General features: G+C 46.3%; 1 protein-coding gene across 10 annotated transcripts; it reads right to left on the bottom strand.

The window, feature by feature from the left end:
- Positions 1-315: 315 nt before the first annotated feature.
- On the bottom strand, positions 316-26,641 carry HNF1A (HNF1 homeobox A). 10 transcript variants are annotated; one of them, XM_082325214.1, is made up of 12 exons: positions 26,228-26,641; positions 24,935-25,357; positions 17,588-17,993; positions 10,538-10,737; positions 9,391-9,577; positions 8,837-9,075; positions 7,887-8,044; positions 5,908-6,109; positions 4,392-4,583; positions 3,991-4,112; positions 3,557-3,698; positions 316-2,955 (listed from the first exon to the last, which is right to left on the bottom strand). In XM_082325214.1, exons 3-12 carry the CDS (start codon positions 17,920-17,922, stop codon positions 2,828-2,830), a joined length of 1,905 nt encoding a protein of 634 aa, XP_082181340.1. In that variant the 5' UTR covers positions 17,923-17,993; positions 24,935-25,357; positions 26,228-26,641; the 3' UTR covers positions 316-2,827. The 10 variants fall into 10 exon arrangements, with proteins under 10 accessions (XP_082181340.1, XP_082181335.1, XP_082181341.1 ...); XM_082325209.1 differs by having other exon boundaries at positions 2,865-3,698; XM_082325215.1 differs by lacking the exon at positions 17,588-17,993 and adding an exon at positions 10,825-10,941 and having other exon boundaries at positions 2,865-3,698.
- Between the last annotated feature and the right edge of the window lie 252 nt (positions 26,642-26,893).

Genomic DNA, 26,893 nt, shown 5'->3' with positions numbered 1-26,893 from the left:
AGAGTCTAATTAAGTGACTTCTTATGTTGCTGGCATCCCTTGGGGAAGGGAATGTTGTTCTCCTAGCACAGCAGTTATCTATGCCGCTGCTTATGCAGACCTAGCGTAAAAGGATTAAATACTGTGCACAGACCTGCGTGACAGAGGGATATAATCACAGCTGCATCCCTCCTGGTCTGTTCCTTCACATCATGAAACCAGATCTTGTGTCCTGGAGAAAGTCTATGATGAATTGAATTTGGTTTACATGGCAACAGGTGATCAACTCCTTTTTCCCTTTGCCTCCTTCTAGATGCCTACTAAGAATAACTCCAGCCTGTGGGAGACTCATTTATCAAAAGCATCCTGTCAGATATCAGGGCCCCCTTAAGATGATCACAGGAAAAAAAAATACCAATCTGTTGTTGCAACCTGCCATGTTCCTAATCCCTCTGTAATCTGCACCTCTCCAGGGCCCCTGCATGTAAACGGAGCGTGCAGTCAGCTTATTTCAGGGTTGTTATAAATAGGTGGTTCTGTTCAAGTTGTGTCCTTCGAATTTTATTTTTCACTTATAGGTTTTTTTTTATGGCGTTTGTTGTTATTAAATTCTACTACACTATTAGTCTTATTGAATTTGGCAGGGTTTGTACAACAGTGGCTTTCTTGCTGTAGTCAGATGGCTCCCTCAGCAGAGATGAAGATGGCTCTTTAGGTGCTTGGTGATCAGTGCTCCGAGATTGCTACAGGAAGGACTTAAGCCTAACTTTCAGTCCTTGTTTTGGTTGATTATGACTTTTGTGTCTCTGAAATACAGTGGGTTTTGGTAGTTTTCAGTATGGCTCTTAGTCTGTTTATACTTCAGCTCCAGTATTTCAGGAGATGACTTGTTATTGGATAAATACTCCTCTTCTGTTTTTAAGATTTTTGGGTTTCAGTAGCTCTAACTCATTTGCCCTGTTCAGGAGACCTGAAAGACGGATTAGAGAAACAGAAATAGTGAACTGTTGCTCTTTGAGTGTGGGAAAACCCAAGATGTTTTATTTCTTACTGTAAGATCCTTGCTGTTTTTTAATCAAGAAAACACAGTTGGCATCCAAAAATGGAAAGGCTAAGTAGAAAATTGGCTTGTACTCTAGCTGAATGTGCCAGCAGAAGTTACTTCTCTTATGGCCAGTTAAAAAGTTCAGTATACTGAAGCTAGCACCTGGGGTTTCAAATGCATAGTGGTCTAAAAAATACCTTTTGACTTGTTTTATGATGATTATTTTTATGCTAACTGGAAATTATGTGTATTTGCAAATGATGCACAGGGACGATTAGGAAACAATTCTAGGATAAAATTCCTCAGAGAACCTAGTTACTGAAATTAATCTCTGATGGTTGGTAGTATCTAGAGGAAGATCGTATCAATACAAACTGTAATGGACATCTGCAATTTTGAAATTTCCAGATACAGTAACTGAAGAGATCACTATTGGGCTTTTTCTTTTTTAATTCTCCCTTCCTTATACCTCAACATTTTAAGAGTCTTGAGCACTTTCTAATCTCAAGGATTTTCATCCATTTCACAGTTGAAAGAATAGCTCTGTTTCAGTCACAATGACAAAAACATGTTAATTAGGGCTTTTTTCATGTCTGGCTAGTGACGTATCGGTGATGTGAAGGTTGAGAGTAAATAGAGAAGAGAGGAATAATTAGAAGAGGAATTATATAAGTAGATCCTTAGGGCTAAAAACCTTCACTTAGTGCAAGTAAGACTCCTGGACCCCAGGGTAATTATTGGCATATCAAGAACTACAGAATCTAGCCTACAGGGAAGCTAAGAATGAACTGTGTTCTGTAAAATGAATCCAGGCTGACATCTTTATAGAGAACAACCGAAGGAACCGCTGCTGTTTGTGGAGCATGGGAGCCTCCCAGGTGTGGTGTGGTGTCAGGGACCTGTGGAGAATGCCATCCCCCAGCTCATTCAGCAAGATGCACGGGATGAGAAGCCACATGGTTAATGCAGAGAACTGGAATCTCCTTGCTGCCGTCAAACTTTAATTTCTGCATTTAAAACAAAGCAGAGCTATATCAAAAATAACCAAGCCATTTCCACTAGGATAGCATGATTTTAGAGCAGGTCATTTTTAACTGAGAATGTTGGGTATTTTCGTAGTTAATTAAAGGATTTGTAGCTTGTAGTCAGTGATCCCATACTGACAGGTTTGTGCCAAGCCATTCCTGAATCTGTTTCTTGGCGATTTTCATTGCAGTCAGGAACCAGGTTCTCTCACCCTTGCCTCCAAGATACCATTATTTCTCATAGTTCCTGTTGGTGCTTCTTTACAGCAAAGGAGGTGAGTGTTTTAAAGATAGTGTCCCTTCTTTGGCAGCTCAGCTTTGCTCTTTCCTGCATGGCTTAGTCTGGTGTTGGCAGGTTTGTACAGGCCCAACTTGATGAAGGCTGAGCAGAATGAACGTCCCATCCACTCCCTGGCATTTTTGCCATATTGCATTCAGATCCCTGTCTTGATGGAATTCCTTCTTGGACAGCCACAAAAGGATGTGTCGTCGTTCTAGGCTGGCTCGTGGGGTTTGGGTTTGCTTGGGTGTTTGGGGGGCAGTGGATTTTAGCAGTGCCAGCATCATCTTTCCATGGCTTCTGTCGTGTGCCTGAGACACCTTCTCCAATGGAGGCAGCTGAGTAAGGGAATTGTGTGAAGCAGTAGGGGATGGAGGCCGGCTGAGCGCAGCAGCCTTTCCTTCCCGTGGAAGGCAGCGGTGACAGTGGTGGCAAACACAGCTGGAGTTGCACCTGATGGGTTGGTCATGGCAGTCATCCTTGAGCTAGCTGTCTTGATTACTGAGTGGAGGATGCCATCTGCGTGGAGATGAAGGTCTCGATGACATTGTGAGTGGATGGCAGCAGCTGACTGTGGCTGTTGGCGGAGTCAGAGCTTTGGTACAGCACCAGGCTGCTGGAGGACACTGTCAAAGGCACAGGCAGAAGTTAAGCACAAATTCTCACTGCAGTCCCCTTACCATGTGTGCACACACTTGCATTTCCAGTATGACTAAAGCCTCCTGGCATAGGGGCATAACTTCTTTTTCTATTTCGTGTGCTATTATATACCTAGCTCAAGTACAAAGCTAGCCTGAAAGCACTGATGGCATCAGGGAGTTCAGATTTGAGGATTCTACTTGATTGTTAATGTCCTAGTTCTTCTCTTAGAACTGGGAAGATGCAACTGGAGTGTCTTCGTGAGGGGGTCTTGGGCTTTTCAGCCCTGAAAACTGCTGCCTGCAGGATTGGCTGTGCATGGACACTGATTTCTGTCAATATTTTTAAGGTTATTTTCTTCTCTAGATTCTGAAGAAGGGTCCCATTTCCACAGTCTGGCCTTACACAGCCTGCACAGGCTGTGCTCTGAATCTTTTCCTCGTACCAGCTTTGCAAACCCCCCAAGACACTGGTAGAGCCCTCTTAGAGAACGGTGAGCCCCAGTTACCATTTTCTGTCTGGGTTTTACAGTGTTGGCAAGAGAAACGGCAATACGTGGTTTAAAATAATAGTGGCTGCTGCTCTTACCAGCAGGGCTTGAGGTGAGGCGAGGGCCTGGCTGAAGGTGCTGGATGGTTGTGTCTTGGTTCTGTAAATGTATCGTTGGCGCCTGTGACACTGGTGTGTGCATCCCAGACTCTGTGTGAGTCTCCGAGTCAGAGGTGAATGCCTAGAGAAAAGAAAGTTAACAGCGCCCGGTTTCTACATCCCTTCTAGCAGGCACGAGAGAAGAGTGAGCAGGTTTCCAAGGAGATTAAACCCTCCTTGATGATGCAGTGAAGAGCTTGCTCTAATGCCTCCAGTATTGCAGCTGGTACCAGCAAGGCGAGGAGATAAGAAAGGTCATCCTGCTGGGATGGCACAGGCCACACACCCAAAAACTCTTTGACGAGCAAGGAGCTACCTGCAGACTGGTGCAGTTCTAAGGTGGGGGAACAAAGGCAGGTGCTAAAGGCTGTTACCTGTTTAGCTGGTGTCAGGTTAGTCAGGGCGCTGAGATTGGCTGTGTCTGTTATCACCATGGTTTGTGGTAAGAGGCCTGTATGTGTGTATTGGGCCACTTCAGACTTGGGGCCGTAGAGAGCTGTGCATGAAAGAAAACAAGGTCATGTGGATGCTGGAGCTTTGCATGAGACTGGTTTGGCGGAGTTGTTCTCCTCATGCATGTGGACCTGCTCTCTGGTTCTGAAACGGTGGGAGTGAAGGGACAGGGAGACGAATGCAAGAGAAAAATAATTGCATAATTAAAGCAACAATAATAGAAGAGGAAAATAGAGTGCTGCAAGCCCAAGGACCCAGCAAATGCTCCAGAACAGAGCCTTTATTTTTTGGTTTGCTTGAGCAAATGAGTTCACGTTCTTACCATGAGGGTTCTGTATCTGGGCCATGGTGGCCATGAAGGGGCTCTGGTTGATGTGGCTCTGGACCTGCTGCATGAGGGGCTGCTGGTAGGATGGGTGCAGTTGCTGGGAGAACTGGACGGGCTGCAGGGTAGTGAGGCTGCTCCCCATGCTGTTTATTACAGGTACGCTCTGGGGCTGGGTCGAGGCCAGGCCTGAAAAACAAGGACTGATGACAGCAGTGTCACGCACTATGGGAGGACTGTGGCTGCTCTGCAGCAGGGGTGCCTGCAATAGTCATCGTGGCAGGCCTGTCGTCACAGGGTGATTTTGGATCCTGCTTTTCGGGTGTTCCCTTTGTTATCTGTGATTATGAATAGGTTTCATGCCTGTGAAAACTAAATGGGAGTGTGCAAAATGCACAATGCAGACGGGTACCATAAAACCACCTCTGACTTCCAGTGTTTGCTCCTGTGTACATCCTTGTGTACCAGTATAGGTCGCTTTCTGGTTTAGTGATAACCTGATCTAGAGCTCCACTGGGGAGGCCTCGCTTAGATGTAAACTCAGAGCATCCTCTCGTGTCCAGTTCATTTTATTCTTTTTTTTAAGAAGCTGTTAGCAACAGAGAGAACTATGCTATAGCTGTCCAGCCACGTGGAATGGAGTTTAAGCTCATTTTCCTTGGGCTGCCAGATTATGGAAGTTGGACCAGTGAGAAAGAGGTAGAAGGTTTCACACATTACTGCCCGTTTCCCACGACTGTCCAGACCCTGTTCCTGTAAATCAGCAAATCTCTCCAGCACTGAGAGACTTCCACTGTGTGGAAATCTCCAATTTTTTGTTGTTTGTTTGTTGGCACAAAATTAGAATCCATATCATAATCCTGGGTATAAATGAGGAAATGGAAATTAGTTCACAGCTGTCACCATGGAACAAAATAAGGCCTCTTTCTTCCTGGGAAGAAAGTGTGAGAGGAGAGTATATGTTTTATTTTCCTTTATCTAATGAGATGCACTTTGGCAGTAGACTAGTCTTGGAATGAAAAGAAACCTCATACAAGTCCAGAAAAGCTGTCAAAGTGAAAAATATAAAAATGTAGTAATTACTGCTGTGGAGTCCAAAGGCATATGCTGCTCTTTGCAGGAAGTAGAACAGGATGTTTTGTCTTTCAAGCACTATGAACATGCTTCAATTTTCATAGTTTTAAGGAATTATTACATTTATATTTGGGAAGATGTAGAGCAGCAAAACAAAACATTGGCATAGGAATAGATTGCAAAGGTCCCTTGTTCTTAACATGTGGGTTTGTGTGTAACTTAATTCTAACACGAATAAGGAACATCTGTCCCTTAATTCCATTGGCACTTGTAGGTAGCGCTGCTGAAAATCCTTAGTGTTTGTGACCGTTTCCCCAGGTTCATATCACTGTCAACTTAGTACTTTTGTCTCTAAAAAACGGGGCGGGTAATTCTAGCAATCACAGGTAGCTCTTTATCTGAATCCTGATAAGCAGAGCCATTACAGAACAGTACTCACCTATCACCAGGGTGGAGGCGCCTGTGTTGGTGAATGCTGGTGCTAGGGATGAGGTCTCACCAGCTCCAATCGCCATTACGCCCGGCAGCGATGCCATGATAAGGTTCTGAGTTTGCTGGCTCAGTGCGTGCGGATTTTGCTCTAGGCTGTGCAAGGCAGTCAGGGTGCTGACAGGAGGGAGGGTTCCTCCAGGAGCTGAGACCTGTGTGAAAGGAGGGCCAGGAAAATGCCATCTGCAGCAGGTTGAGTATGGCGAGTCCCAAAGCTGTGATAAACGCCCTTCTCCTTCCTCCTGCCTGCTCTGACCACTTGCTAACTAGAAAGACTTCACATTTGCTTGTCTGCAGTTCCCCTGTGCTCATCAATTAACTAGCAAAGGTCAGCTGTTGAAATACTAAGAGTAAATCCTTGCTGTGTTAGTTCTTTCAAGTTTAAGAAATCATAAGGGTTTAACAAACAAGAATGCTATTAGTCCCACTGCATTCTCTATAGGGAAAGTTTATCTTCTGTTTTACAGCTGAGGGTAGAAGATGATGCTCAGAGAAATTAAGAGGCTCAGGTAATTTTGCATAGTAATTTTAGCTGCAGAGTTCAGCACAGAATCCAGGAGTTCCTCTTGTGCACCTTTTCCTCTGAGAAATGCCTGTAATTTCCCTTTCTCCCAGCAAATGTCTTTTAGTGGCTAGTGAGTTTTTGGGTTGAGAATGTAAAGGAATTGCTGAAAAGCTTCCTTAGACCCTTTTCTCATATGGTATGTTCCTCAGGCCGCCTTACCTGGCAGTTCCCTGCTGTTAGGAAACGTACCTGTTAGATAGAACAGGACTGTTCTGTGCTTGGGTGTCTTGCTGATTCAGTCTGTCCTTGAGAAATGTAGTAACTTGACTGTTTTCTCAGCCCCTAAAATGAACCACGTAACCTGTGTCTATGCTCTAATGGGGTTTTGAGCTTGCAAGGCCCTTTGGAGACCTGTAGTTAAAGTACTGTGGAACAGCAAAATAGCATTCTAATAATTTGGCTGATAAAGTTCAATGCTTTATATGATACTTTTTTTTTTTCTCCCCTCAGACAAAAAGCTGTAAGGAATCTTTAGTACGAGTAAGCACCAACAGGTTAAACAGTGGGACAAATCACCTTGATATCAATTTTAGAAGACAGATGTAGAAGATTTTCAGCACCTCATGAAAGACTTTTTTTCTTCAGGAAGAGACCAGAAAGCCAGCAAAGTGAGTGACTGACGAGATTTAAATCATACTCATTTATAGGGAGCTTAACTTTGCCTTGGGCCAGTATGCACTAACGCAAGCTTCTGCCAACTGTTTCCCTGTAAGCAAGGGAACATGTGCAAACTGAAAATGGTCAGTCATGTAGCTCTAGTGCTTCGTTGCTAATTATGTGGGAAAAGGTGTAGTCAAATCTCGGAAGGAAATTTGCTTTGAGAAGGCAGATTGCTACAGTCTAGATACCCAGTAAATGTCTCAATGGTATGTGCTGCGTACAGGCTGTTGGCCTGAATTTTTACAGGTAAGATAGATGTAAGTACAGGTCTCTGTTCTGTTAATCCCATTGGTGTCCGATCAACTATCTTGAGATGTATAGAGTTCACATGAGGGTTGGAGATGAGATGATGAGAACCTCACTGGGGAAAGGAGGAGAGAACAGGGTTTCCTGGGAAGAAGGAAATCATGTCATACCTTGAGCTCTGGTTTTTTTAGAATAGACTGTTTTGATTGACTGGAAGGAAATGGCTATACTTTTGCTTTCATGCTCTCATACCCACCCTCGCCAGCAGTCTAGAGGGCACATGTATCTCGGGACTGCTCATGTTACACGGTCAGTGCAAAGTGGCTGGGTAATATCTCTATAAGAAGGTGGTTTTAAGAGTATTTTAGGAAAAACTACTTCTGAGTAGCCCTTATTGTGACCACAGGCAAAGGACCTGACGTCCTCCAGTCACCAGAACTTAAGTATACATCACTTACCAGCTTGGTGTCTGTGCTCAGTAGGTTCTGGCTGGGCTCCAGTCCAGGGGGAGAAACCTGATGCAGGATGGTTTGGGTGGTCACCATGGAGCTGTTCCCATGGTGGTTGCTGCTGGAGGACTCTGCCTCGCTGGCTGGCTGCTGGTTGTACCTCACTCCTGCATCACAACAGGAGGGAAACTGGTTGTCAAAAATGAGAAACTGAGAAACTCTGGCAAGCACTAACTTCAGTTTTCTTTGCAGACGCTTGCCTTTAGATGTTCAAGGTAGTAGGGGAGCCACGGGCATTCTCGCCACCCTGCCCTGGCTTTCCGCTGTAACTTGGCGCAACTGCTTCCTCAAATACTGACTTTAAGGTACGGCAGTATGTGCTGCAGGAAGCAAGCAGGGTTCGCTAGAAACCACGTGTCTGGGTGTGGGTGTAGAGAGGACAGAGTCTCAGCGAGATCATCTCTTCCCACAGTGAGAGCAATTACCAGCTCTGGCCTATGAAGCTGGAAAAGCTCTGCTCTGTTTGGATGGAGAATGACCTTTGCTGATGCCTGAAAACTCAGTCACAGAGTCTGATGGTGCTGATTTGTATTTGAAAGAGCAGGAGGCACACACATGAGTGAAAGGATATGAACGGACTTGTGATGGCAGCCAACGGATGACTCCTTGAAAGGGGATTACTGCCTGCCAGCCGTGAGGGAGTGCAGGATGTCAAAGAGTAAGGGAGGGGATTTGGCTGAAAGTTTTGTTACTGAACTTTGTCACCCTTGCTATTCTAGCCACTCTCCTCACTCGGAGACACGATCTCTGTCACCGGTGCTCTTTCCTTGTAGCAAGTCTGTTTTTTCTATCTGTAGATTCACCCCCTAAAGGGCTGGACTTGGGAGATAAGTTTTGGTGACTGAGTTTGGGTAGGTTCACTGGTGTCTCTTTCAGATCTCCCTGTAGGTGTTTCTTACCGTGAACTTTGCTGGGTGAGAGAGCAGATGGTGGCTGGAGGGAGGAAGAGTTGTGAGGAGTTAGGGGAGGAGCAGAGGTGGGCTGTGGTCCGCTGAAGGTGTCCATGGCCAGCTTGTGCCGGAAAGCCTCCTCCTTCCTGCGATTGGCAAACCAGTTGTAAACTCTGACCTCTGTCACCAGGTTCGAGCCCAGTCCCTGGGCCTGAGATGGGGAAACACCCCTCTGAATGCACTCTGCTCTGTTGGGGGAAAGCACAAGAAGAGCCTTGCTGAGCTGGGCTTAGTCAGAGAGGCAGAGTAAGCGCGCGGCCCCGAAGTGGCTGTGGTCTGGCACACTGTGGCAGGATCCTGCCAGGTACAGCAGGACAGGAGGCATTGCTGATCCTCTGCGGACAGCGAATGCTCAGTTGTGGCATTTCATTCAAACGTGGCTGGTGTCGGTGGTGACATCCGCTGCTGTGCCGTTAGCCTGCCTCTCACGGGCACTAGCAAACCCCAAGAACACAGAGGCCCTGCTGTGCCCCTCTTCCTCAAAGCCAGACACCCATCTTTACCTGTTGCACTCTTCCACCAGTGCCTCTCTCTCTTCTTTGCTGGGGTTTTTCTGTCTCTCATAGGCTTGGAACAGGATCTGTTGTGAGGCAGGACCCCATTTAAAGCGATTTCTTCTTCCCTTCTTGGTGGGCAGGTCATCTCCCATGGGCTCCTCTGCCAGGATACCCTGGCCAGCGTGTGTGAATTCTGCAGGAACAAAGGGGCAAGGGAATTTGCTTTCTGGAAGATTTCCAATAGTTCTGTCTATTTGGGTGCCTAGCAGACCCAATGCAGCTTACCCTGGGAGAATATCTTGTACGAGACAGAGGGTTGAATCTAAATGGGGTGGAAATGAAGTTCCATAGTCTGCTAAAACTGATAAGGTATTCCTAGCAGGACCTTATTTACCTGTCCTTTCTCTTACATGCATTGCGTCTCTGCTCCCAACTTGGCGTAGTGAACGCAAATGCAGCTGAGTTTAGAGTAAGCGTGACTGGAGTCCTGCTTTCCAAAACCATCCAAAGGCCAAATGTCTCATTTTACTTGCAACCCACCAATACAAAATTAAGTAAGACGTATTCCAGACAGGCTCATTAATGTAGACGTGCATGCTGCAGGGATGGGTTCCCAGTGGGTGCCTGTAAGGAAGGGGCTTAGAGGGCGTGAGGTGATAGCCCACAGTGGTTTTTTGAGGTTAGTACAGCAGCCTGCTGCTTTTTGCAGCTGGAGGAACTGTTGCTTTAGACGAAATTGCAGAAGTGTAGTTCGTAGGCAGAAATTCTGTCTCTGTCATCTGTCCATTACACTGCTTTAGTCTGAGGATGGGCGTAGAACTCTAATTGCAAGTGGAGAGTATTAATTTGCTTCTCTTTAGCCACATGGAGGGTGGGGTGGGTGACTGCAGGCTGCTTCACGAGGGAGTGTTTTTCCATGTACTGTTTCCTAGAATCATAGAATCATTTAGGTTGGAAAAGACCTTTAAGATCATCAAGTCCAACCGTTTGGTTCACCTCACCACTGAATACTGACCTAGACTTCTCTAAGCTTCCTGCTAAAAGTGGCTTTTCCTTCCATTTTTCCTTGATAAAAATAGGGAGTAAGGATTAGCAAGGGAGAGCAGAGGCCTTTATGAAATTGAGATAGGAGAAGAGTTGTTGCCATACTTACGCTGGGCCACCTCTCGCTGCTTGCGGACGTACCAGGTGTAGAGGGCTGCCCTTTTTTGGGTCTTCATGGGAGTGCCCTTGTTGAGGTGTTGCGAGAGGTGAGATTGGTTCAGACCCGTAGTGTCCACCACCTCACGCTGAGGGATGTTGTGCTGCTGGAGGTAGGATTTCACCATCTTTGCTACTCGCCAGGGATCCTCTCTGGAAGGAGCAGAAAACACTTTTCAGGAGAGAGAGATCCAACACCTGCACCCAGGAGACCTGGGTTCCAAGGAAGCGCACTAGTACCTGCTGAGGTGGACCTTGCATGTCAGTCATCACCATTGCGTTTGGTGAGGCCAGAGTGTTAACTGGCTGCGTAAGGGAAAGCTGTTCCTCAGTGTGGTACCTTGTTCAGTTTTGACTCTGCATTCGGGGGAAAAACTTCATGGTATTTGAAATGAAGTGCAAAAGATGTAGCACTGGCTTTCTTTAAACTGCTCTCTGTAGGCACTTTGATCTTGCCTTAGAAGGAGACTTTTTGGTTATCAAGGGAATTTCCCAGTACATGGCCATATCTTTGCTGTCTGTGCTCGTTTGGATACAAGGTTTTGGCCTGTTCTGTCAAGGCAATTGTCATCTGTAAATGATAGCAAGCACTGACCAGTGACGTGAGCAAGGCATGGACCTTTCTGCTGGGAAGTCATGTGAATGTAAAGCTTATTACTTATATTTCCACGACAGATTCATTGTGATATTAGGCTGAACCCAGCTCATACCCTGATTCTGGTCCAGGCTGGGTTGCCTTGCAGTGATTCAAGAAATGAAAACAGGCTTTCATCCTACTGTCATGTGACATATGTATACACCAAGCCGTCCAGGATTATGTTCTTGCACATCTGCTACGTGTTATTCAAACACCGATTCACATCTAGATCCACTCAGGCTTCTAAGTGCAATAAAGAACAACAGGCAAACCACTAATTCCTCCTATTGCCACCCTCCTTTGGGGTAACAGCTGAGGGAACAGGCCTGATTGAGACCTGCTCACAAACTTGAGAAGCTAATCTGATTCAGGATTTCATAATGAATGTGAATCTCTGATTTTTAGGATCTCAGAATATCCATGAAGGTTCCTAAGGAAAATAGAGAAAACATGACTCTGACTTCTTTGTGTGTATTGATTTCACCAGAGCTGAATATCACAGTAGCAATAGAAAGCTGTGAAACCAGGCAGTCTGGATCCAAACAGCGCAGGACCCTCTCTACAGAAAAACCTTCGGTTCGGTTTTAACAAAGAGCATCCTTCTGTGTTTTCTATGTGAAATGTCTGATGGAAATGGTATGCATGCTGTAGAAATGTCACATCCAACACCAGCATCAAAGGAGCAATGCGGGGGGAAAAAGGTACCCAGGGTTGTGCAGAAACCGTCACAAGAACATGCAGGTCTGAGCAGCAGGCGACAACCGTACTGCTCAGTGCTTTGTTGACTCAGGAGGCTGCGGAGCGATAAGGAGGACAAAGTCCGCACCTGTTCGCTCAGTACAAACACCCTTATCTCGGTTCCCCTGCAGCCGCTCTCCCAGCGCCTGGATAGTCCAAGGAGCAAGCTCCGCTGCAGTTAAAGTGTGACAGAAGCAGTGTCAGTTACAGCTTTCTGAAGAACCTGCTTTCTTAATCTAGGAACGTTTATTTCTCTCTTACAATGGGATGCTTGCTATAGAGGCTTCTAATTTCTAGCTTCTTCCCTTAGCCATTGTTGTCTTTCAGAAGCCTCAGATTGGGCTGAACTTACGCAAGCTTTTCTTTCCTCAGTGTGTTTTTTTTCTTCTGCTGTCCAAACCAAGGACCAATCTCCTCCCTTTGTATTTGTGATTGTCTAGCCAGTACCTGCACCCTGAATTCCTTATACAAGTCCCTGTACAAAGGAGAAAAGGCTCGGTCTTGGAACTTCTGCTCTCTCAGATTTGAGTTCTGGCTCGGATGGGAAGAGGAAGGACTGTGTTGCCACTGGTGGAAACCTCTGTGACATGTTGATTTCCTTCCTGCACCCCAATCATGAGTCACTTTTGTCTCCCCTGTCGAGATCCTCACCTCTTTGTGGTAGGAATAAAGCAGGAAGTATCTGTGAGTCCCTTCTCACAGTGGTTAAAGCCCTGTGGTTTTTCTGTCTTCTTTTTCTTTTCTGACAAAGCAGGGAGCTTTGTGAGGCAAAACAGTGCAGGGGAATCTTCGTACACTATGATTTCCTAGGGCAGTTGTATGAAATCCTAGCTACTCCGTACATTGTCAAAGCACGGGCTGTGATATCAATGCAGCAATTCCTTTAGGCCCAAGGCTACATCACAGAAGAAGAGATGGCAGTTGGTCAGCTGAACCCCCGCACAAACCATTGCCCAAATACATAGTTCCACCTGCAGAGCCTTCACCATTGACTAAGACATCATAAGTTGAAACTTCCGCTCTTTCACTGGCGGTAAGACTGTCATTGACTGTCAGAGGGTAGGATTTCGCCCTAAACCTAGTTCTCCTGGTTGTAGTTGCACTAAAATCTCAATTGCTTCAGTGAGTCAGAACTGCGGAAATGGGTCTGCCTTGCTCAAGCTCTCCTTCTCTATCTCCAAGCCTGTTTTCTGTTTTTGAGCTTCCCTTTCTCCCCAGATGCAAGCTGTCTCCCCATTCCTCTCTTGTTCTCCAAGGTCTAATCTCTGTCTCCAAATTCTTCTCACACTGTCAGTTTTTACTTCCTTCTTCCTAAGTCTTGCTCTCCTGCTATTAGTTGCTTATTGCCATCTGGGCATAGCCCCTCGCCCTGGCTCATCTCCACCACAGGGGCCTGGGGCCTCTCTCCGTGCCAGCTTCCCATTTTCTTCGTTCTGAGGTCACTTTTTAAGGGCGTTTTCACCTCCCTTTTGTTACCTGAACAATAAGTAACCCAGGTAGTTAGTTATAAACTCAAAGGGAACAAGAGGCTGGTTGATAATTTATAGCAACATCTCAAATTTAAATGGAAAGTAAATATCAAGTTGTTAGCATTAAAGAAAACCCATTCCAGAGAGTTGGAGATGTTACATTCAGGGGACCTTCTCCCTCCTTCACTCTTCCTGACTTTTCTCTTTCTTTTTCCTTTGTTCCTTTCTTTCCCCTCCTCTTCCTCATTCTTTCTGTCTCTCCTTTCCTTCTTTCCTACTTTTAGATTCTCAGGCAAGAGAAGCCTTCATTTCCCTGAGGTGGGTTCTGAATTGCTGCTTTGGACCAGACCTTGCGTAAACAGAGGTTCAGAGCTGTGAAGTGCTCGGGACCATCCTCTGGCCCTCTCCTCTGGAGCCTGCTAGACAGCCCTCACTGATGCCAGTGCACAGCCTGGAGCCGGGCTAGGCAGAGAGCAGGGAAGGTAAGACCATCCCAGCAGGGTTCCTTTCTGTTGAACTTGGCCTGGTTTGCCTCATCTTGGTTTATATGTGGAAATGAAAGGGGTGTGGCAGCTTCATCTCCAGATTCCCCAGCTCCAGCCATTCTAAGATACTACTTCCAGGGGAAAAAGATTGAACCTTTATCATTATTATATCTTTGTTTTCTTTTTTCTTCATGGAAAACATGCTTTTATCCCTGCCTCCAGGGGAAATCTGTTGCTTATCTCAATTTCTCTCTTTCCTAATGGAATTTCACCCCTTGCCCTACAGGTGAATTGTTGCTCTACCTCTCTCCATTTGCTGTACCTGTGGTAGTGTGATCTGTCCCTTCCCCCAAGGTAGCTTCTCTCTTGCTTTCTGCTCTGGGGAATATCTGGGAATTACTCCACACAGCTCTATCTCCCTACGGAGTTATTTATTCTTTATCATAGATGCAATTTGTTTTCTGTGTGGAGTGATATGGAAAGAATGTTTTTATTCAAACTGTAAATCTATGGAAGATCAGTGAGACAGATTAAGGGACGAAATGAAACGATGTTAATTCCTCACTAGAGAAAGCTTTGTCTGAACTGCCTTTAGCGTTTTTTTTTCTGTAGGGACAAAACCTAATTAATGACCACAGGTCCACCCAGTCATGTGGGTGTATCTTCTGTACATCCTGTTTTACTCAGCTCTGACTAGTGATTTCCAGACCGTGATTTCAACTTTAGTGGTCTTGTGGGGACATACTTGGTCTCTTGGTGCTGTCATTTTTTTTCCTGGAAAGCCTAGCAATGGACAGTTTGCTGATTCTACTTTATAAGCAATGGCTGCAGTTACCACAAAGACTTTCTTGTATCACTAATAGCTGCCCACAGGTCAATCTCTCTGTTAACATGGGGTCTACAGTATTAGACCAGGAATTGTTAATAACGCCCAAAGAGGCTTCTGCCGAAAGGCAAGAAGTGCCTCCGTCTGGTTTCTGGATTTGAAATCCTTGTGTAGATGCTGAAATTGCTTTGTAAGCATTGAAGTTTTACTGAGAATCCCTGGGCATGGAGATTCTTGCCTGCCTTCCTTTTATCCTTTGCTGGGAGTAATTTCTATAAGAGACTGTTCTGCCCTGTCTTACAATACTTATAATACTATTTTAAAGACATTACCTTGGGGCATCTATTAATAGAAAGGTTTGTTCTTAAAAACAACAACAAAAAAGTTTATTAGCAGGTAACAACTGCTTACATATTATCGCACCTGATACTGGTTCTGATGCTTCGAATAGCTTCTCAGACATGCAGTTGCTTTTTTTTAATCTTTGACCAGAAATTTGAAACATGTCAATACAGACTTCCTACTATTTTCATTTTACCGTGACTAATTTTGATCTATTCTATTCCTCCATAAGTATACTCGTAATTTTTTGCTGAAACTGAGGCTTCTGGTCCCCTGATGCTGTCCTCAACAGCAGAAGCGAATTGCTCTACCCTGTGATATGGGGGACTGATGAAAGAAAACTCTGATGTTTCAGAATTAAGACCCAGTATGAGGTTTAGGAGATCCTTGTTCTTGCCCAGTCCTCTCTGTGCTATCCTAGGGTTTTAGGTGGGTCACAGAATCTCTCCGTACCTCGGTTCCCATTTGTTAAATGGGAATGCTGCTCGACTGACTGTCTAGAGAGAGATGTGAGACTGTTCATCGGAAAACGTTAGTATCACAGGTTTGCAAGAGAGGCAAGACTTGTGCTGAGGCTGGTAGTGAGCAGAGGAAAGACTGGCAGCAAGCTCCTAGAAAGGCGGGGAGGATCAGAAACCAGCATTCATGCTGAAGTGAGGGTGGCAGGAAGGAATTCCCTCCATCCCTGTGGCTGTTCTTAGATCACAGCGGATGGCACCTCAGTCCTGCCTCACCCATTCGTTACAGAAAATGGGACAAAGCCTGGTACTCTTCTTCAACTTCCATGGCTTCCTTTGTGGAGAGATACCTGATAAACCATCAGAAGTTAATGATCAAAAAGCTTATCAGGGTCTTTTCATCTATAAATTTATAAGACAAAAGAGAAATAATAAAGCCATTGGATAATTAGTAACTAGCCAGGGCCCGCCCGGTGCCACTGGGCTCAAACTACCCCAAGACCTGTACGCAGACTCAGGAAGATGAGAAGGAGACAAGGATGAGGGGAAGAAAAAGTGGAAGGGAGAGAGAGAATTAGCCGAGAAGACAACAAAATGGGAGGAATAGCAGCAGAGACAAAAGTGAGGAGAGAAGGGAAATATGTAAAAAGAATGGGAAAGAGGAGAAGGGAACAGAGGAGACTAAAAGATGTGACAGAGCTGGAAGTGGAGAAGAGATGAGAGAGATGTACTGGGCCAGAAAGAAGACTGAATTATTGGGAATGCTTTCCCCACCCAGGTAAGAGCTGATCCAGTGAATTTTCCTCTGTTGGGTACTGCAGAGTCATCAACTCCCGATCTGCCAGGGAGCTTTCTTCTCCAGAGTATTTACAGTGAATGCTAACTCTTGGCATGCTGGCTTTCCAGCTCTGGCCTTTTGTGGTGGGATTTGATGTTTGCTTCTTGTTACATTTTATGTTCATTTCCTTTGCGCACGAAGGGGAGCGATCAGAAAACCTGAGAAATTCTCTAGATGGGTTTTAGTTTTAGTGAAGGTTTTAAGTGCAGGATGTTGCTGCACCTTCTTGTCTTCTATCAGCGTGTCCTTTCAAAATACCCCCCAAAACAGACAGGCAAGAATCTGGTTCTGGTGCGATAGATAGGTTGGATGGACCCGATTCTTTCCTGGACAAACCTCTTCGGTTGCCCGCGGGAATTGTATCCCAGCAAGAATCCCAAATGGGAATCCTGGTGAATGTTTCTCTGTCATGAGGCTTACTGGTTTGGGGAACTTTTCCTGTCTTTTGATCTCAAAAATGCTTTTATGCAAAGGCCAGTTCGTGTGGCAGTAAAACCTGTAATTGTTGCTGCATAGGTACTTTGTAGTTGTGACAGGCAGCGGATGGTAGAAGCAGAAGTAGTTCTGCCCAGGTTTTAACCTCTGCGTCTATTTGGTGTGTGCTCTTTCTACAAGAAAAATCCCCACTGAAGTCAGGAGAGCTTTGCGCTCACAAGAATGACAAGAACGAGTTCTCTTGGTTTGTCTTTGAGCAATAATCTATAGCAATAATCTATAGCAAAACCCAGTGAAATTAACAATATTAATCTCCTTAAATATAGCAGGGAAACATTACAGCTTCACCTTACCGTACATCCGAGGGAAATATAGCACCGGTTAAGAGTGACCAAATTTTTTTTCTTTATTTGTTTTTAATTTCCTGATGACTGTATTAAAAATTTAAATCCTAAAAACTAACATTTGGTCAGAGAGATGCAAGTTTTACAGGCCTGGGACTATTCTGAAGCCTGATGATATAAGCACTTCAAATATGTCATCAGGCTCCATGGCTCCCTTCGTGCGTTCTAAGTGAGATGAAGGGGAAGGTTTGAGCATTTATAAAGAATTTGGGGAGTGTTTTGGGAGGCTGCTAGCCCTGGCATGGATGAAGACTGTCTCTGTGCAGCTAGATCAACTGGGAATACCAGGGACACTGAGCGGAAGGGGAAAGGAAAAGAGATTTAGGAGAGTGCAAGAAAGCAGCAAAGAGAAGCAGCAAATCTGTCCTTACTGTAATAGTCTTTCCACCACAGCCTTCTGGTGAGCAGCCTCCTCAGGGCTCAAGTTTTCCAGCTCCTTCATTATTGGAGGGGTAAATTCCTCCCCATCATCAGAGGTTTCATCTTCCGATAACCTGGACTCCCCCATTCCGTTGGGGAGGTTGGGGATGTCGGGACAGGGTTCCCCTTTCTCTGTCTGGAGGGCATTGATAGCGCGCTGACTTTCACTCTGGAGCACGTAGGGTTCCACTTCGCTCAGCGCCTTGATCAGGGTCTCCTTGGTTAGCCCCGACTCCAGCAGTGCTCCCAGCAGCTCCACTTGAAGATGACTCAGCTTCGAGACCATGGTCTTCAGGCTGGTGGCTCTTGGATCTGAATTTCAGGTTATCCTGCTTCCAGCTTCCCTACACCATGTTCCTGAGGTAACACGCCCGATTGTCAGGAGAGTGGGCACAGCGCAGCCTCCCGCCTTTACGCCCCCCCAAAAAAAACAAAATACAAAATTGAGCCACTTCAGACCCCCCACGACTGTCCTGAGCCAGTGCTGATAAAGGGACCCTTGGCTATCTGTTTACATTGGAGCAATGTAAATTCTCCAAGGTTCATATTTATCTGTGTGCTTAGCAAGTTACTGAACTTTGGACTTCAGCACTGCAGCAGCAGTTCACAAAGTGCAGAGGGAGAGAAAGCAGGGGGCGGGGGAAAGGGAGGGAAGCAGGAGAGAGAAGGAGAGTAAAATGAAGGGGTAGAAGGTCTGCAGCATGGAAAAGTAAGCTATGGAAAGAAGACTAGGAAAATGAGGATGGAGAAACGTGGCTTATTTCTGGCCCCATTAGTTTTAGAGAAGGAAGGAGGTGGAGTGCCCGAAAGCAAGAGGTGCGTTCGGCTGTGCGCGGTTCGGGAAAAGGTGCTGCTGTTGGAAGGTGGCAGAGCCGGCTCGGAGCTCTGGCAGTGGTGAGGTTCAGCCGGTCTCAGCCCCTGCCAAAGGCTTTGGGCTGAGAGAAAGCCCCACCGGCAGCTTCGCTAGCCTTTGTGCAACCCCCCAGCAGAGAAGTGTGCCCACTGGGTTTATACGAATGTTCCCAAGACTCGGAGGACGTTCTGGAGCTCCAGCTGACTTCTGTGGCAGAGCATCAAGTGTTAAATGACTTTTTCACTTCTCCCTTTGGCTTGCTGGGTATCTTGATATGCAGATACTAGTACCTCCATTATAACTTGCTACGTTTATTGCTTAATTGATGAGCAGGAGCAGTGTACCCACATAATTCAGGGGATTACAGGGCTTGCCCCACTCAGCTTGTGATTCAAGCACATGATAAAGCAAGCCCTGGGTGTTGGTTCATGCTGAAAGTCCCTGCCCTATCATCAGTTGCCCTGCTTCTGCTGAGAAGTGCTCTGGGCAGGCTTGTGGTTACCATTTATCATCTCCCTGCAGCCCCTCGATACCAGCCCTGCTCGAAGGTTCTGCTCCCACCTGTTGGGTGACTCCCTAAAACATGCTCGCTAGCTCGGCTGGAGTCGCTTGGTGCAGCTCTCAGGGAGCCCTTATGACTATATTGGCTTTTCTGCTCTGAAAATATATGAATGAATCTATCTACTTTGAGTGGCTGAATTAGGGAATAACTTGATGTGCACATGGGGACTTGATGCACGAGCATCTCGTGCAAATGATTCCTTGTGTGATCAACAGGAGAAGGATTTAAAACTATTGTCTCAACGGAGGTTTCCTAGGGGCAGCTGCTTGCCTCCCTTTACACGCTCCCATCAAGCCTAAGCTAAGAGGAGCCTAGCAGGACTGTCCCCAAACCGAGTAATGTCCCAAGACAGTGCTGCAGAGTGACTTTGGCCCCTCTTTTCCCTTTGCGGGCGCCACTAGCCGTGCTCTCCAGGCTCGCGCGACGACGTGCGAAGTCAGCAGCGGAAGGACAGAGCTCCTTTGCAGATTGGAGCCCTCCTCCCTCCGGGCAGAGCAAGCTGCGGTGGGGCTGCTGGGCTGACCCTTTCAACCAGGACTGTTGTTAACTGTTAGCTTTTGTTTCAGATGGCATCTGCACCCAGCGTCCCACGTCCCCTCGCTGCAGTGAGCTAAAAAAGCTCAGCTGGATACAGAAGACTCTCTTTGTCTGGCTAAAAAGAAGTAACAATCTGGAGTCCATGTAAAAACTTCTAATGTAAGAAATTTTCATGTGAACATTAATGTAAAAAGGCATCTTCAGTTTCTAAAGATTTTTTTTCCCCGTACTCTTAATAAAGAGTGTTTAAAGAATGGTGAGCTTTTCTGGCATTGTTCTATCAATGTTTTGGCACAATTTCCATATGTTTTTTTTTATTACAGTTTTTCTAATTTCCCAATCCCCCAGGTAGACATGCCAGCAATACTGGCTGATAACAGTAATTGTCAATTGTAATTACAGTATCCAGCTCTGACATACAGTTTCTGTGTGATATGTCCTTATAATTCAAGGACTTTGCGAAGAGAGACAACAGATTGTGGGCCTCCTGCAATACGTGTCAGAGAGGATTCTGTCATACTGCATTACTTACTTCTGCCTGTCTTTGGCATTGTGATTTTTTTTACCTAAACTAAGATGGAAAATATTACCATTGTTCTTGTCCAAAAGATTGTCCAGTCTGTGTTCTGTAAGTCTATATACCTGGTGAATGCTTGAGGGGGGATGGAGACACAGACCCTTAAGTTTAGTCAAAGAACAGCGATATTTGTCAAGGGAAACTGTAAAGAGAGGAAAACATAGCAACAAATTATCTGTCTGTATTGTGTGGTTTCAAGGAGTCCTTATGCACCAGAAGTCCTGTTGCTGTTGCTTCTGCTTGCCTTGAAGACCTTCAGCTGCAGAGGCTTTTAAAACAGCCTGTCTTGAAACCAGTGAACTTTGAAGTCTATAAAAGCAGACCCGAACATCTGTTTGTATGTTAGGACCTCACTGAACGCTACAACTGGATGCCATGTGGAGAATCCCTAGCTGATTATGGAAACCTTTCAAATACTGAGGAGGAGGTAAATATTCCCTATCACTTTATCCTGAAGGGCTTTTTCCCCTGGTCTATTAGAATTGTCCATTTTAAACTGTAGGAGCCTGGACAATTAAGAAAACAAGAAGCAAACTTCTACACTGTTAACTTTACATTCACTGTAAGCTGCCAGACTGTGCTAGTGAATGGTTCAGCACCCCATTAACTATTTCAGATTCTTCAATGCAGGAAAGCCAGCAAGCGTTTCCGTGTTTCTGAGGTGTTACAAATGGCTAGCGGTCAGACTGAACGTTTGGGAAGCAGGAAGGAGACTCCTGCTGCGAATGAGCCAGCACTCCCGTTTTATACCCTGGCACTGAGGATTGCAATATCCTATTTCTCAGATGATTACAAGTGCCACAATATGCAGTTGTGAGGTAGTAAGACTAGCAGAGGCGAAGGGTGAAAGCTGCAAAGATTAACCAGCTAGATTCTAGTTCCAGTAGTAGAGCAAGAGCTAAACTGTAGAATGCCATAATCCAGACAGCGTTCTCCTGTAACTGAATTGTACGCAGGGATTTTGCCTTGAGGATGACTATTTGAAAGAAAAGGTCTTGGTTTTGCTATACCCATTTTCATCCGTTGCCAGTGCTTAGTATATGGTGATTTCCCTGATTGCAACAATTTGCTGGGCCATGACTTGATTCTCAAGTCGCCCTGACTAATGTGATCTTGGTAACTGAGGTAGGGGAAACTTTTGAAGACTGAAGACACCGAGTGATACTTGCTTGGTTTTCTCATGTTTGCAGTATCTGTTTTTGTATTTTTTTCCTGCAGAATTGCTTGTTTTTCCTTAGGCATAACTACTATGGTGGTTGAGACCCCTAAAGTTCAGTGCTTCATTGACAAGATGTAGGCAGCTTTATAACATTAAACTGGTCAGCTTAATAGCAGGCTCAGGAACAATGTTACATTAACAAATCAGTTTGGATCCAGACTGGAGAAACATATCAATTAGTAATCACAAGAAGTCTGATTTCTATTTTATTTCAATGGCAAACTTAATAAAAATTATTTAAACACGTTTGACTGTTTTGCATTGTCCTATATACACTTAAATACAACTTCTATGCTTTTTTTTTTTATGATTTTTCTTCTTTTCTCCTGAAGTAGCAGACGGTCTGATAACGCTGTGTGACAGCTATCTCGTAAAACTGGGTTCCTGTCATTCTCCAATGTCCTTCCAGGCAGGGATGTCTTGGGTTCCTCTAATGGAATTCTATTTTATTGGTAAATAATCGTCTGTCTTGCTTAAGTGTTCCAATGTAATCCCTTCTCCCCTACATGTAATAAAGTAGTTGAATTACTAATTAAGTGGATTACTTAACACTGAGAACGACTGCATGAAACTCTAAATGGGTATACAATAGGAACATTATTCTTATTTTAAACTTATTGGTCCGTATTCTGCTTAGTACACTAGGGCAAAACCAAAGTCATGGATAGCAGCGTCCTGTGAACAGAATGGAAGGCAGAATAGACTCCCAAAGCCTGACTTCTATCAATCAACACCATTTTTACCTTTGATGTTTTCACTTTGTGAATTATATCCATTATTAAGTGTACATGATGAAAAATATAGTAATTTGCTGGGATAAAGCCAATGTAATGAGGCTTCAAGGAGCATATAGAGAAGGAAAAAACCCTAAATATATTCATGATAAAAGTGCTAGCAGAGGGAGCCTGTATAGTTCCCTGAATACAGTGGTGAAATTGCTATTGGCAAAAGAAACACAGAGAAATGGTTCTTTTAATAATTCTTTACCATTTTACTGTTCTTCCTGCTGAGACTGCTAAATGCTTGATTGGTCTGAATGACATTAACATCATCCCCTCCTCGAAATGCGAGAGCTATTATTATAATGTTCACCCTTACTTCTGTGGTTGGAGAAAAGAAAGCTATGCAAGTACCCAAACTGATTATTATTTGTGCATTGGGAGCTTAGTCCCAAATGGCACACAGGAGCGTGAAAAATCTGAGATAATTGTCATTTATGTGTTGTTTTCGTAGGGTTGGATTTCAGCTATTTGTGCAAACCCCGAGTATCTCAGTGGGAAAGGACTCACTTGAATACATGGTTTTAATGTTCCAAATATATACCCATTTACATTTTAATTTAGTAGTCTTTGTTGTAAATATGTGATTGTAATTGAAAATGTGATTTTACAGAGAAGCTGGTGCCTCCTTCCGTACGTTCAGCAGTACAACCAGAGGCAGAACAACCTAAACCTTCAGAGCCAAGAAGGGGGCAAGGCTGCCTTTTGACCGAGACACTGGGCTAACTTCCCCAGTTTCTCCTTGCCACTGTTTGCAGGATTCAGTTGCAGCCAGAAGAAATGTTCTCCTCTCTACCTCCACAGATGACATTTGTTAAGCTTTGGGAGTCTCGGTGAGACTGAGGCTAAGGTGTAACAACCCATTAAGAGCTGGGCTGGATGCAGAGGTGGAAGCGTGGGGGGGTAAGGCCATAGGGCACAAGGGGTTTAAACGACAGGCTGCCTGTCCCTGCATTCCCGTTCCTGGAACGCGTCCTTCTTCCCAGCCACCCACCTGCTCCCCCTCCACCTACTGTTTCTCCCGTCAGGGTGAAGACGAGATGGGAGAGCAGGAGCAGCGCTGGAGTTCAGTTAAGGAAGGAGTTTCCCACTAGGTGGTAGTGAAGAGAACGGTGTCGCCCGTACTGGTCAGTGCACGTTTCAATTCCTTTTCTCGAGGGGAATCCCACAAGGACCTTACAAGCGGAACAGAGGGTAGCCTGGCGGAGCTCTCAGCTATGCTGTCAAAACTGGATCTCTTGATTTTTTTTTTTGTTTTTTTTTTTTTTTTGCCTTCCCTTTCCGCTCATTTCCACACTATTTGTTCCTCCCAAAACCAAGCAGGGTTGACAACTCTACCTGTCATGTCCTTTCCTGAAAGGCAAAGTGTCTACATGAAGCTACTCTGGTTCTCTTTCCACCTCCGTTATAGCAGGATCAAGACATGGTTAGCTAAATGTCATCTAATGACATTTAAGCAACTTGGAGGTGAGGAGTCTGTAGCCAGTACTTTTATCTGATTTTTCTCCACCACACTTGCCTCTGGGAGCTACCCTTCCAAACGTAGAAAGAAAAAAAAAACACCTTATTTTTGTTTGCTGCTAGTTTTGAAATACCTTGACAGGTCTAAGTAATGCATGAGTCTACATCAAAGGTTCCAGACAGAACAGGTATTTCAGAAGGACTTTGTAATGTCAGAGTGAACTGCCACTGACATTCAGAGTGAAGCTCTCTTGCAGGTCCAAAGAAAGGCTGTACAAAAGAGATGCTGAGAAAATTATCTGGGGAATGCAAGCAGTGCTCCAGTTTGCAGTAAGAGCAGATGCTGGGTCTGCAAGGAGGAATAAATTCCTCCTGTCAATTCATCCCACCGCTATCCTGTAATGCTACAGCAAGCTTGCGAAATCATTTAGTAGTCTAGTCACAAAGCCTGAGATGCTGAAAAAAATTATACTTTAATTGCTCATCAACTATAAATTATTTGTGGCAAATTAATGTGCTGGAAATTTTGCAAGACAGAAATTGGAAGCTATTTCAATACGGACACAAAGCAGGGATATTGTTTCATAGATACCAGTATCAGTTTTACATCCTATTCTCACGGGGAAAAAAAAACCAACTAAGAAAGGCTCTTCAGTACCAAGACAAGGCTGAAGCACTGATTTATCTTTCCCTGCGTTGATTCAAAAGGATGGAGAGGTTCTTTTTCCCCTCTTGCATTTACTCTGTCATGATCAGTGAAAAGGGTGGCATAAGCAAGCATCCCAGAGACGCTGGGGTTGCACCGCAGCGGAGTGAGGATTCCAAATTATTTGTCTATTTTCTAATTGTTACTGTAGATTTTTCTGCTGTGCTGAGGGAGAATAAAGGCACGGAACTTCTCCATTGTGCAAGTCCTGTGCAGAGCCCAAGGATTTTTTTTAACAGGGGATGTGTATGTGTGGGAACACCAGAATTTCCCCCCAAACCGATGGACTAGGCTGTGCACCCCGCAGCTCCAGGTTCCGAGCTTGACTCGCTCCTCTCTCCTTGCATCGTACCCGCCAAAGCTCTCTATCCCTGCTGAGATGGGCGCAAGCACTCTGCGTGGGCTGTAAGCTGGAGAGCAAAGAGCTACGTGGTCAAATAGGGGAGAAGGTTTTTCAAGGTAGCCCAGCCTGAGCTGGATGAGAGGAAACGCTCGCCTTACTCGCCATCTAATCCTTCCCGGGCACCCGGCTGCCGTGACTGACCCCAGCAGGGATCCCAGCAAGCCAGTCAGTCACGGAACTTTGAGTATTTCTACCTCGTACCTGATAAATCCGATTCTCAAGCAGATTTTACTAAGTGGGTAGAGTGCTGATTATGTCAGAAGCTCTAAGGTCATTCCTGTCCATGAGGCCAAAGGGCTGTGAAAAGCGGAGACGCTGAGGTGCGACAGCCACCCGAATCACTTGTTTCCAGCGCACAAAGGTACAGGCGTGCGGGGGGGAGAAGCCTTCCAAGTCCAGCCCCATCTCACCAGAAGCACTGTTTAACCGAAGCAGAAGAATCCCAGGCGTTCCCTCCACCGAGACCGAGGGAGTCTGCCTTGCACGTGCAGCGTCCTCCTCCTGCCGTGCCCCAAAGCTTCAGGCGGCTGGAACCCGTTCCAGTTTCCTCTTCGCTGATGAAGGAAGCGCGCCAGCAGAGATGAAGCGAGCCACCCAAGATTGCACAGACAGCTGCTAACAGAACTGAGAAGAAACGAGCCGTTCCTGACTTTTAATCCTGTGTCATGACTACGCACCAGCCCAAGCTGGTTTTTTTTTTCCATTTAAGAGAATAAATGAGATGGACAAAACGGAAATCATTTATTCAATTCAGTAACAGAAATAGACTAAAATAAAATAAAAGTACCATTTTAGAGGCATCTGGTATCTCTGTAGATGCAATGAGAATGTCCCATTAATTTTTTGAAGCATTTAGCAAAGAAGATTTTAGCAAAATTATATTAAGGCACACAATTTCTCCATACTTTTTTTTTAATTTTAAAAACAAATGCCTATTTTTACCAGATCCAGGCATTGTTCTTCTATTTCTATTTAATGCAGTGACATCACCTCCAACTGTAAGTTAAAACTGGCTCTTCCCCCTCCCGTGCTACAGGGAACAACGACGGAGGCCGCACAGCTGGGCTGGAACAGCCCCGCTGGCGCGACTCGCTGCGGCCCAGTAACGGGGGGCAGGGGTTACTCAAGCGAGCAAACCTACGACCAGACGCCAGTTCCGCATTTGGCGGAAACGTAATCGAGGACGGGGGATTTGGCAGCGGCGCCAAAGAAACCAGGGAGGAGAGGGACGAGACCGGTATCAACGGCTGCCAGTTCCTCTGCCTGGGACGGGCACGGGTTTAATACGGGGCTGGGGATAAGGTGACGCCTATGATTTTTATTTGGTCAAAGCATCTTTCATGATTCATTCATGTTATTTTCCTTAAAAATATGTCGAGCGTTTAATCCTATTTATTTTACTTTGTTTAAAAGATAACAAAATCGAAGGTAGAGCAACCTCCAGGAACACACCGTGAGTTGAAGTCGAACACTCCAATTTACGAATTACCTTACCTCAGCGCTGCCTGTGCCGCCCAGCCCTCCTGCAGAAGAGCCCCCCCGCAGCAGCTCCCCGGCCTTCGCAGGGAGCCCCGGCCTCCCGCCGGCGGCCGGGCCCGGGCAGCGGGCGGAGCGGCCCTGCCCCGCCCCGGCGGCCCTGCCCCGCCGCGGAGCCCCCGGCACCTCCCGCCGCTGCTCGCCCAGGCGCCTCTGGCCCGCGGGGCTGTCCCCCGAGGCCCATCGCCTGACCCCGGCCCCGCGGGCGGGCTGCGGGGAGGGAAGGGCCCGGGGGAGCAGTCGCGCTTCCCCGCCTGAGGCTCGGAGAAGCCCCCAGCCTCAGAACGCACCCGCAGCCCGGCTCCCCTGGCGGAGGGAGCTCCGGCTCCCCCGCCCGCTGCCGCCGCACGGCGGGGAGGCCGCAGCGGATCCCGCCCGCCCGCGGGGCCGAGCCGGAGCGGCGGAGCGGGGCGCGGCCGGGCCCGACAACCAGCACCCCGCCGCCTGCCTCGCCCACGGCGCCTGCGCCCGCCCGGCGCCGCCGGCGGCACGTGAGCGTGTTGTGGGCACGTGACCCCGCGCGCCGCCCGGCCCCGCCCCCGCCGTGCGCGAGCGCGGGGACGCGGCGCGGCCTGGCCTGGCCGCCCGGTGCCCGCCGCCTCCCCGCCCCCGCCCCGCCCCTCG

The sequence above is a fragment of the Platalea leucorodia genome (genome assembly GCF_965183815.1).
Source record: "Platalea leucorodia genome assembly, chromosome: 12".
NCBI lineage: Eukaryota > Metazoa > Chordata > Aves > Pelecaniformes > Threskiornithidae > Platalea > Platalea leucorodia.
The sequence above is the reverse complement of the archived record's forward strand: the minus strand, read 5'-3'. Positions and strand labels throughout refer to the sequence as shown.